At 35.8% G+C, this 12,269-nt stretch overlaps 1 protein-coding gene across 1 annotated transcript; it reads right to left on the bottom strand.

Moving 5' to 3' along the window:
• Positions 1–7,914: 7,914 nt before the first annotated feature.
• On the bottom strand, positions 7,915–11,171 carry LOC149876659 (uncharacterized). The gene is made up of 3 exons (XM_090075235.1): positions 9,112–11,171; positions 8,409–8,974; positions 7,915–8,328 (listed from the first exon to the last, which is right to left on the bottom strand). The coding sequence occupies exons 1-3, from the start codon at positions 11,059–11,061 to the stop codon at positions 8,040–8,042; spliced, it is 2,805 nt and encodes a 934-aa protein (XP_089931361.1). The 5' UTR covers positions 11,062–11,171; the 3' UTR covers positions 7,915–8,039.
• Between the last annotated feature and the right edge of the window lie 1,098 nt (positions 11,172–12,269).

Here is a 12,269-nt window from a genome sequence, read left to right as displayed (position 1 = left end):
AAGGCATTCGCCGGAGGAGGAAATAAATATTCAATACCTCAAGTGTAGTATCATCATCCTTGCGCCGAAAAGTCTGGCACCACTAGGTGGTGTAAAAAATCCACTGAGGTGCTTGGTCAAAAAGTCGGGGAACAATATTTAATGGTGTATTAATCCGAATGAGGCTCACTGTCGAAAAGTCGGGTACCACTTGGTGGTATAAAAAATCCGATGATGTGGTTTTGGGTGGTGTGCGAAGCTTTGGTCATGAGCTGCTAATGTCGGGCAGAGGACTTGGGAATGTTTGTTAACTCGAGCACTCGGGGGCCTCAAGGTAGATCCGTCAAGGGCGGCTCTAAGATCGGTTGCCAAGTCGTAAAATGGAGTGATGTAGGCAAACATCGAACTTTTACCTTCCGTTAGGTATAATAACCTTTTGTAAGTAAAGCCAAAAAAAAAAAAAAAGATGAAGTGTAGAAATGAATAACTCAAGTGTATTGTCTTTTGTTAAGGAGAGGACCAGGATACTGGAAGCTGAATTGTTCCCTCATTGAAATCAAGGAAGTCCAACAAAACATCAAGAAATCCTCCTACTCCTCTATTTTGAGCTGGTGGGATGATTTCAAAGCGCTCATAGCGGAACTGCAAAAGATCGCAGCGCGCGCAGGCGAAACCAAAATACGCGAAATCAGGCGCCTTCAACATTACCTCCACCATCTAGAAAAAAATATTTTAGCGAACGCAGAAGTAATAGCCGCCACGCGAGAAACGCTTTTTGATTTGCAGCTCCCTGGCGTAAGCGTGAGCACAAAGCAGAACCTGCTAGATGAGGGCGAAAGACCATCTAAATTTCTTGTCAAACTTGAGAAGTCGCAGCAAAAACATAAGACCATCTCCGAAATACGGAAAAGCGACGGATCATTGAAAAGTGAGCCTGGTGACATTCTTCACTCGCTCAAAACCTACTATCAAAACCTGTTCACGAAAACAGAACTCTGCGAAAATAGTCAAAATTTCGTTCTGGCTTACATCAACAAATTTCTAAACGCAGAGGAAAACCAACCACTCAATGAGCGCCTTACAAAACAAGAGCTAAAGGAGGCGCTGAACAGGTTTGAAAGCGGAGACTCACCAGGCTATGACGGTCTTCCGGCCAAGTTCTATAAAACCTTCCGGCCAAGTTCTATAAAACCTTCCGGCAGGACTTAGAAGACGACTTCGAAGAGCTCGCCAACCATATTTTATTCACAGAAAAACAGATCACCCCGTCCATGAAAAAATCAATCATATCACTCATTCCGAAACAAGGTGACTGAACAGATCAGAAGAACTGGCGCCCCATTTCCCTCCTTGGCGCGGACAATAAGATCATAACAAAAGCTCTCGCGCTAAGGCTGTCAAAAGTAATGGGAAAAATCATAGAGCCAAACCAAACGTGCGGCATCCCGGGAAGAAACATTTTTTCAAATTTACACCTAGTCCGGGATTTAATAGATTACGCTGAGCTAAAACAAACTCCATGCTTCATCTTGTCCATCGACCAAGAAAAGGCCTTTGATAAAGTCGATCGTACCTTTCTTATCAAAATTCTGGAAAAATACAACTTAGGCAAAAACTTCATCTCTTTCATATATACACTATACTCTAACGTCTCAGCATCTTTCTTCAATGGCGGATTTTTATTACCTTCCTTCCATACAGAGCGCGGTGTCAGGCAGGGAGATCCGCTGTCGCTGCTGCTATGTTTTCGTATCTGCGATGCTGGTCAGAGCGGATGACGTCATCGAGGGCTATCCTTTGCCTGACTTTTCCAAGCCTTTAAAAATCCAACAATATGCCGACGATTCTCATTTTTTTTCCAGAAACGGCCAATCTGTTCAAAATTTCTTCCGGAAGGTAGGTATCTTTCAAAAAGCCAGCGGTTCTATTATAAACGCGTCTAAAACGAGAGATTTGGCACTGGGTAGTTTCGAACCCAGTTCTAATGCTAAACTAAACTTAACTTGGGCAAACGGGAACGGATTGAAAATACTCGGAGTCACCTTTTATGCAAGACTAACGCAAACAATAAACTTTAACTGGGTAACAACACTGAACAAGGTTGAGAAAACGCTACACTTTCTGAGACTCCGACTGGTATCACTGAGAGGAAAAGCTTTGCTTTATAAAGCTTTTGGTCTGTTGAAGGTATGGTTTTTGGCAAACACACTCCCCATGCCTATATGGGTTGAGACGCGCCTACACGCAACCAACTTTGACAACCTTTGGCAAAAACAGAATTACAACCCTGTTAAAAGAAGCACTCTTTTCCTCCCTACCAAAAGCGGAGGTCTTGGTATACTCTCACCAAAAGACCAATGTCTCGCGCTCCACCTAAAAACTCTGTTTCAAATGAGACAGAGATGCGCTGGAGACACACATGACTGCCATCATCTTTATAAATACTGGCTGGCGAGCTCTTTGACAAAATTCACACACAAACACCCAGACTGGACCTTTCTCAGACAAAACGACTTTCCGAAACACTGGGACGACAAAACGCCACTATATTACAAAACAACAATACAGTACTTGACCGAACATCCATCCATCTTTGACACGACTAACAAAACTTGCAAAACACTATACACAGAAATAACAAAAAACCTAAATACAGTTGTGACGTCAGAACGCTACTAGACTGCAATAACAAAAACAAAACTGCCCTGGACATTAATATGGAAACGAAACTTCACTTCACACGCACACGGAACGACTCAAAACGTACTTTACAGATTCTTACACAACAGCTTACCGACCGCGATTCTACTAACGAGAAACTCACGGCAACAAACGATCACAAACAAAAACTGTACAACATGCGGGCGCGAAGAAGACGCGATTCACATCTTCACCCTTTGTCCTCCCTCGGTTGAAATTTGAGATTATTTCAAACACATATACAAATCCTTCGTGCCGAGCAGAATAATAAAACCGGCAAATTCTATTTTTCTACTTGATATTGCACACTTGTCGGAGAGGCACCCGGTGTCGCTTTTGCTCTTGACGCTCACTCAAATAATAATGAGTGAGATTTGGAGCGGACGCTGCCACGCGGTGCTGAGAAAAGGAAAAATGAATGCACAAAATGTTATCAAAAAGATTGTGCAAAAAATTAAAGATATAATCCAAAAAAAATATAACCATCACGCAGAAAGAAACACTTTAAACATCTTTTGTGATCTATTCTGTCGTATGGACATACTATGTTCTCTTAAAGATGGAAAATTTAAAATGAACATTTAAAATCACTCAAACGGTAAATTTAAAACACCAGCTCCGTTCATAAAATCTTTTAAATAAATCCTTTTGATCCTATGATCTTATACTAAATCTAACTTAAACTGATATGATATGAGAAATCATATCATATTCCTTTATCTATACCTCTTTCTATTCTCTAAAAACTATTAAACATCTCAAATACCATGTCCTTTTTTGCTACTTTTCTATCTTTTCCTTACCTCTCCTTTCTCTTTATGCTTCTTGTAACAAAAAAATAAAATAAAATATTTTCCACAACTCCATCAGACGGAAGTATTTATTATGAAAAAGAGAAAACCTTTGTTAATAATATTTATGTATATAAAACACGCTTAAAACTGTAAATACTTCTATATTGTAAATATATCAACAACAACAAAAAAAATCTTTTGGTGAATTTTTAGCTGAGATAGATTATTTAGTTACTCTACGAAGCTTCTTCGCCTTCTGTAATAAATTCCGTTCGTCATCGACTGCTCCGTTAAAAAAGTAGAGACTTTGCCGAAATTTTTTGGTTTTATTTTCGATCTTATTACTTTAGTTACCTTTTTTTTTACTTTTTAAATCTTTACTTCTGTTACCATTTTTTTATTTTTTAAATCTTTACTCCTGCAAGAAATGCGTGCCAAAGAACTCGAACAAAAAACTTCAAACATCATCGGAACGAAAAAGCTGATCAGCCTCACCTACGCCAACCGAGGAAACTGGATCGCTGAACTCCAAACAAAAGCCGATGCCCAGTTGCTTGCAGATTCGGAACTTACCATCTCCGACTGCACCTGAAAAGTAAAGTCCGAAGCGAAATCGGCTTTCTTATTACCATCAAGTACGACCCTCTAGGTAGAAGACGATGAAATACTAGAACAAATGAAACCCTTCGCAGCTGAAGTGTACTCCATCACACACACCAGCTACCGATTTAACCCCATCCTGAAAGACGGGAGACGACTCTTCCGAATTCGACCATCGGTAAAACTCAATGAAAAACCACACCACATTGAAATCGAAGGGGTCAAAATTGAACTCTACTTTGCAGGGAAATCTTTTCTCTGTGAAAAATGTGGTGCTTCACATCCTCCACAGCAAAGATGTGTTCAACAAACTCCCAAAACTTTTAATACTACACCTGAAGCGATCACCGTTGCAAAAGCTAGCAACGCCAAAAAACCTTCTGCGAAACCAACTGAGAAAGAAATCAAAATGAAGCAGACGGTAGAACAAGAAAAGTTCAAGAAAGAAATCCGAGTCCTCCTCGATGAAGAGAGAAAAAGCATCACTGCCCTCGAAACAACCAACATCGAGACGGAATTAATGGTTCAAAAAGTAATGGACCTCGATGCTGAAAGTAACGAGGCAGGTAGCTACAGCAGAAAAGAAGAGAAGGACACACAAGAAGAGGGGTGGAAAACTGTGGACTTAAACACAAACAAAAAGGTCACGGACGATAACGAATCCCGTGCCGAAAAAGCCACCACCAAACGAATGGCTCCCCCGCCGACGCCTCAGAAAAAAGACATTAAGTAAGTCCGAAGGCAAACTTCCTCTTGTTATTTTTTTGGAGACTTAACTTTGTTTCCTTTCTTCGAATTTTTATTTGGTTTAATATTTTGCGTGATTGTAAATCTTTAAGCACACACACTCTTTTCGTCAAGCGTCCATACTTTCACAAATTCACATATCATTAAATGGCCATTTATTTCGCTTCATTTCTTTTCCCTAATCTTTTTCATTTCTACCATGCTTTATCTGCTCGTTCTCTTTCTTCTAGAAAATTCTCACCACGCTTTCTCATCAATAATTCATTACGAACCATCTGTGCTATGTCGCAATCATACCATGCGCACATTCTAAAATCGAATTCAAAGTTTCTCAAAAACTTTGGAATCAAAAAGCAGAATTTGTTTAAAATACTCTGTAAAAATGGATTCAGTAAGTATTTTATCAGCTAATGCTTGTGGTATTATCGATGTTAAAAAGCAGAAAATAATGATCCACAAACTCCGGAAAATGCGTCATGACATCATTTTAATTCAAGAGACGCATTTAAATAATGGCCAGTCGATGAAGTTCCTAGCCCAATGGAAACACGCAGGATTTTTCTCCGCAGGTCGCAATCATTCAGGAGGCACTCTAATTTTACATCAGGGAAATAATTTCAACTTCCAGCTAATAGAAAATTTTGAGTATGCGCTCGGGCCTTTAAACTATATTATCATCGATGTTAAGTCGCAGAAATTTTTAATAATTAATGTGTACGCTACGTTCGGACAATCGCCCGATCAAGAAAACGCACGAAAACTCCTTTGGGAATGTCTCGTTGCGAAATTTAAAAACCTAAACGCTGAAAACTACACGATTATATTAAGAGGCGATTTTAACATGGTCTTAAACGAACTAGACAGACACCCTCAACTAACGCGTAAGAAATGCGCTTCGAGCGATAAATTTAAAAAGCTCTTAAACCACTTAAATGTAGAAGACCTTTGGAGAGCTTTAAACCCCCACGGACAAGAGTTTACATACATAGCCACCAACAACATTTCGTATGCGAGACTGTACAGAATCTACACCAGCAAACATCTACGCCAGTTCAGTAACATTAAGCAAGAACTGATAACATTCTCTGACCATCAGAACGGAGTCGAGGTGACAAGAAGCTTTAACTCACTGGACATCGGCAAGAGCGTGTGGATACTGAACAGAAAACATCTCAAAAACCCGCAATACAACGAACAAGTCGTAAAACTAATCACCGACTTTAACGAAAAAACGGTAAACTCTACAAACAAGCGAGAAGAGTGGAACGAACCGAAAAACGCCTCAAAAACTCTATCCAAAACTTCTAGCAGATCTGAGGCGAAAAGCAAACGCGTTGCCGAATTTAAACCAAAAAAGTTACTGCGAAAAACATTCTATTTTAAAAGACGAATTTATTTTGCAGAGTTTTTTCCTGATTTCTCTTGACAAAAATCTTGTAATAGCTACCGAGCTACAAAAACTTTGTTTTCTCTTATGAAAGAAAAAAGAATATTTTATTTTAATAAAATCAGTGAAAAGAGTAACAGAAACATGTCAACCCAAACCAAACAAGTTTCAAAAAAACACCTCTCAGAAACTGTCACTGAAACTTATAATGAAAACTTAGAAATAAGAGCTAGCAAGAAAAACATAAGAGGCGCCATTTTGAGTCAGCCGCATTGTGCTGACCGGGGAGATAAAAAAATTACAGACCTAAATCCTTTAGCATATGACGAAGTTAAAAATAAAAGTAGACAGACGCTCTCCTTCGCGGAGGCTTAAAAAAAATCCCCATCAAACTCACTTAATAAAACACCGATTTCCAGAGAAGCTGAATATAAACAAAAGAAGGAAGAAATACATCAGAGAATATTAAATGTAAAGACATTCACCCCAGACTAGTCGCCGGCGGGAATTGAAAAAAAAGTGACGGACATATCGATGACAATCCAACTAGAAACCGGTTCAGGAAGTATTAACTCGGTCCAACTTAAAGGAAAAAGAAGAATACGCAATTGAATTGAAAACAAAGGAGATGGTGAAACAGCTCGTGCTGAAAGGCCTCCAATTTCCAGGAGACGCCCAAAAGGTACCAACAAAAGCCCGAAGAAATCTAGTTTTATTAATTACAGTAAAAACAGACGCCTCCGTACTCAACGAAGAAATACACGACGCACTAAGCCAATTTGGCAAGATACTAAACATAAACTACTGATATTACTACCATAATCGACTGATTCGAGACAGAAGGAGACTGTTACACCTTTTACCATTCGTCGACATAGACATAATTCCTCCAACGACACTTATTGACTATAGAATACACCAACTCTTCTTCAGAGACAAGAAAGTACATAAGACAACAACAAAAACAGTCACAGAAAAACTTTTACATGACCTGGAAAATGATCAAATGGTCGAGGATAAAACTCTCATTTAAGGGCAAGGCGCTTATTATAAACCAGTCGCTACTTAGCGGCATGTGGCACCTTGCCTTTACTCTACCTCTACTCAGAGGCGTGGTGGCCCTAGAGGCTATGCGGGATTCCCGCATGGGCTTTTCACTTTTTCATCTAAATTTGGGCCTTTTGGCAAATTTTAATTTTTTCAAAATTTTATAGAAATTCCACAATTATTTACAACATTTCTGTTTATTTCTGTTTAATCACTTGATATAAAGTCTTCAGCTTTGAGCGCAATTATATTAGTATTTTGCATAATAATAATATTGTTCTGAAAACAAAGTAGATGTTTTAAGACGTATTATGATATATTTTTTTCATAAGAAAAATTATGAACCCATAAATGGTTTTTAACGATCGTAATGTTGACGAAATAAATTTAAATAAGTCCACATACCCAACAATAATAATAGCTATTATTATATAATTAAATTAACTTAATTTAAAAATTTAACCCCAAAACATTTTTCTTTAATAAGTTAAATCGCAATACAATTACAATATAGTAATTGTATAGCGTTTTAATTCATTTAAGAAAAATGTTTTGTTGTTAAATTTTAGATTAAGTTTTATATAAATAAGTCTCGAACTCATGTTTTGCATTTTTGTAACGTTTCGAAACAGATATAAACTTGTTTTATGATAAATAAAGTTTTTTATTTTTATACAGTTTATATTATTGTATGTTAAATAAAGAATTCACTCCGTAATATCCTGTCCTCAGACAGTTTAAAAAAAGGAATACATATTTAAATATACAATATATATTAAAAGAAACTATCCGAGTAGAAGACGGCGTCGTTCATGGCTTCCTGCTGCAAATATATTAACAATTTCATCTAAAGGGATTTCCTCTAAAATATCCGCATTGTAGTAACATAGTAACGTATCTCGCGTATGTTCCTGGGTCAATTTGTTTCTTAACTTGTTTTTTACATGTTTAAGAGCGGAAAATACTCTCTCGCACTCATCAATATCAACACTTATCGTCAAAATATGGTGATATATATGAAACGTATTTTTCATTGCCAAAGATCCGCCTAATGCTCTCCGTTGCAGAATATATCTAAAGTATGGAAAAATAACCATAATTAATTTTAAAATATAATAAATAACTGAACACATAATAAAATATGATAAACTTACTTGTAAGTGCATACAAGACATTGGTGCACAAGATGATTCTTTTCTTTATGAGCTCCTGTTTTGTAGTCATTTTCTGCCAATACGCGTTCTTCGTTATCTGAATTTTCTGCTTCGCTATCTTCCATTTCATTGTCGTCATTTAGTATCCCGATTCGACGTGATCCTAGAGCTTTCAAATAGAGTCGAAGTATTTTGAGTTCTTGTCCAAGACTAACACAATCAATGTTGTTCAATGAGGGGAATTTCGCAATATATGTATTGAAATTGTACGCATCAATTTCTTTGTCAGTCTTACAAATCAGCATATTTGGACATACAATTGAACACAAAGTATTCAAATCTTCGCATCCTTTATCACTAAATCTAGCACGCATCTCTGTCAATATATTACCGAATATTAAAGAACGTATTTCTTGAAATGTTGATCTCGGAAACGCATATAGCTGTTTCATACGGACACTGCCACCACCGTTCCCGTATGCTATACTTAAACGTTCTAAATCATTTTTCAACTCTGAGTTTTCAGGATCTAATTTCATGATACCATATATATTTCTTTGAAGTACCTATAAATATAATAGTTAACATGCAAATATTTTAACATTAGAATGTATATGTATCAAAATATTCATTTAACAAGGTTAAATAATTATGAAGCAATCAAACAAGATAATTCAAAGTAATTTAATATTGATATTATTACCTTGCAATATGAATCAGCATATCTCCAGAAGTGGTCAAATTTTTTTCCAGTTTCTTCCAATTTCAACAGGGTTGCAGAGATTAATTGATTCACGCTGGAATAATCGCTATCTCGAAACTGCATTATTGCCATTAACTCATCCACGTGAGACATCATCTGGGAATATAATATAGCTAAAATTATACTCTCTTTTCGTAGAACTTGTTGAAGAAACGTAAAGGCAGTTCCTCGCGTTTCCACATCGAAATCAGAGTCAGCGGCAATTAAATCCAAAGTAGAGATTAATTGAACAACTAATCCATCGTTAACTTGCTTCTCGGCATCCTCACTGTTAAATCTACCTATTAAACTAGTTACAGCCTTGCATCTTCCTTGCCACTTATGCGTAAGGAACTTAGCCAGCTTTCTACTTCCACCTTGATTATGCTTGCTTCCGTTGACTGTATTCACAAATACTGCACATCTCTTGTAACCTGCGTTTACAAAGTTAAATAGGTTTTGAAGCATAGAGAACAGCTGCTGAATTGAAGGATGATCAATGAGGCTACAATGGTCAACAACAGCAAGACTAAGACGATGAGAATGACACCAAATGTGTTGATTCACATTTTGAGTAGCTTCACGAAAATGGTCCGCAAGCTTTGTCATCACTGATGCACCGTCGAAACAGTGCGCAATGCAATTCGCTTTCCAGTCAAGGTTTGTTTTGTCCAACATATTAGATATGTCTGTAAATAAATTTGTTGCTCTTCCACGAGTTATTTCACACATATCAATCAACCTCTCTTCAATGACATTGTGTAATGGAATGTAAGAAACGTATTCATCCATTTTCACTTGGTGTTGCTTCTGAATGGTACGAATTACAAGACACATCTGGTTGCACAGAGCTATATCTGTTGTTGAATCAGCTTGTATACTAAAAACACCATTTTTATTTATTAGGCTAATAATTCGCTTTTGTATTTGAGTAGTGAAAACTTTCAGTAGTGCATCAAAGGTGTCGTTACTAAGCCAGGTAATTTTTGATCCTCTGCCAACCGCACCAGATTTTTTACCAAACTTACATTTTTGCGATGTCTTTTCGTTGGCTGAAAGCTGCCTCAAGTGTTCATTAAGCATTGGATCCACTGTTATAAGAAGTTTTAACAAGGCTTGAATGTTTCCATGCCGCAAATAAGGTTCCAAAATGGCGGTAGCATTTTCGTTTCGGTGCCCACGCCATGGTAGGCCTTGCATAACAAGAGTGCGAAATGCTTTTATTATGCTTTTAGGAACAAAACGGTTTTGGTCTACAACTGTTTTAATCCCTTGGTCTAGAAGGTGACGAGTGGATTTTCCTGCTTTAGAGATAAAGAATGCGTCTAATGCTGCAGAGTGGGCAACTGATAGCTCATGTCTATTAATGTTGTGTAGATGGTGTGATCTTCCGGTTGGGTCTAACGGACATCCAGTCACGAAAATGTTGTTAGCATCACCATTAAAACATATACATACACTGCAAAAATATTTCTCTCTCTTCTGGTTAAAGCTGAGCCATGTACGTACAGTTTCATCTTGTTCGTTTTCAATATTGCGTTTATAACCTCTGGATACTGTATTCTTTACAGAGCTTGGTTGAATTGGATGGGTACAAGTTATAAAACTTACCTCTTGACCTGTTGCTGGCCTTTGCCAAAGTTTAATTGAATCATCTATGTTATCCAATGTTTGGAGGGATTGAATACTAATATGGTCTGACGTTTTCGAAATTGAAAAGTCAACTGAATTAATGTGACTAGAAACCTCGTCTGTAATTGATTCAAAGGTATCATTGGAATCAGATGGTATAGGAGTAGTTGATGATGATGCAAAGAATCCAGGGAGAGTTTTTTGTCCCGATTGCAATATCTTTAACTCAGCTTGAATTTTTTCTTTCTTCTTTTCCCATCCGGATTTCTGTTTTTTCATATTTTTCTGGAAAAAAAATTTTCAAAATGATAAATCACACACTAATACACACGTAATTAAAATTGAACAAAATTTAGAATACATTGACAATTATAAATGAACAAAAAAAAAAGTACCTTTTAAGTGCTTTGTTCGAATCTTTGTTGAAATATTATAATAAAAAAATATCTTATTAGTAAATCTGTTACTCATATCATTTTACTCACTGAGTCAATTTTCATGAGTATTTATACATGTCAATAACAAATAAGATAACCATAAAATTACTCCCCGCTATCAATTAAAATAACTTGCACAAGTTTTTAATATGAAACTCCCACGAGTTTAAAAATATGTATAAATAACCTTTTAAAAATAGCGTAAAACCATATTATTTAACGAACTTATTTTAATTGAGGTGTGGGAGTACCGCAAATATTTTAAAATAAAATTTGATATTACAACTATACGCTTTATATATTTACGACACATTTTTATTACTATTAATTATGTGTAAGTTTAAAATAAGTTATAAAGATTCCATGGCTTTAAATTTTTTTATTTTCATTTTTTTTTTTTTTGAAATGAAAAAACAATAAAATAGCATTTTTTTAAAAATAATAGTTACTTAATTGAAAAGTATTTTTTTAAAAATACTTTTCAATTAAGTAACTGCTAAATAAAACTACGTTATAAAAACTTTTATGTTTAAATTATGTCAATAACGGCACCATTTTAAGAGCGGCATTTTTGCTGTTGTGAGTTTATGCGAAAATGTTAAGAAAGGTTAAAACACCGAACTAAACAAAAGCATAAACTATCTATAAAAAGAATTTCTTATTTTTCAAGATTTTCAATATTTAATTTAGAATAAAATTATGCATAATTTAAAAAAATTTATATTATTATACAATAAAATATATATCCCTATATAATAATAGAAAAATTAAAATCTTTGATTTTTAATTTTGTGTTGGGCTATGTTCTTCAAACAATAAAATACTAATCGTATTTGCTTGCGGTAAAGTTGTGTTATAAGATAATCAACACAAAAACGTGGTCGCTACATCGTGTTGTAGCCATTTTTTATTTTGAAGTATTACAAACAATACTATTAATTACAAATAGTATTATCTCAACTTGTTAGTTTGTATTAATGATTTATTAGAATAAGGTCAGTTCTTATATATATATATATATATATATATATATATATATATATATATATA

Source organism: Hydra viridissima, unplaced genomic scaffold (genome assembly GCF_058129835.1).
Source record: "Hydra viridissima isolate aposymbiotic clone 2 unplaced genomic scaffold, HvirCarnegie_v1 scaffold_19, whole genome shotgun sequence".
NCBI classification, from domain to species: domain Eukaryota; kingdom Metazoa; phylum Cnidaria; class Hydrozoa; order Anthoathecata; family Hydridae; genus Hydra; species Hydra viridissima.
The sequence above is the reverse complement of the archived record's forward strand: the minus strand, read 5'-3'. Positions and strand labels throughout refer to the sequence as shown.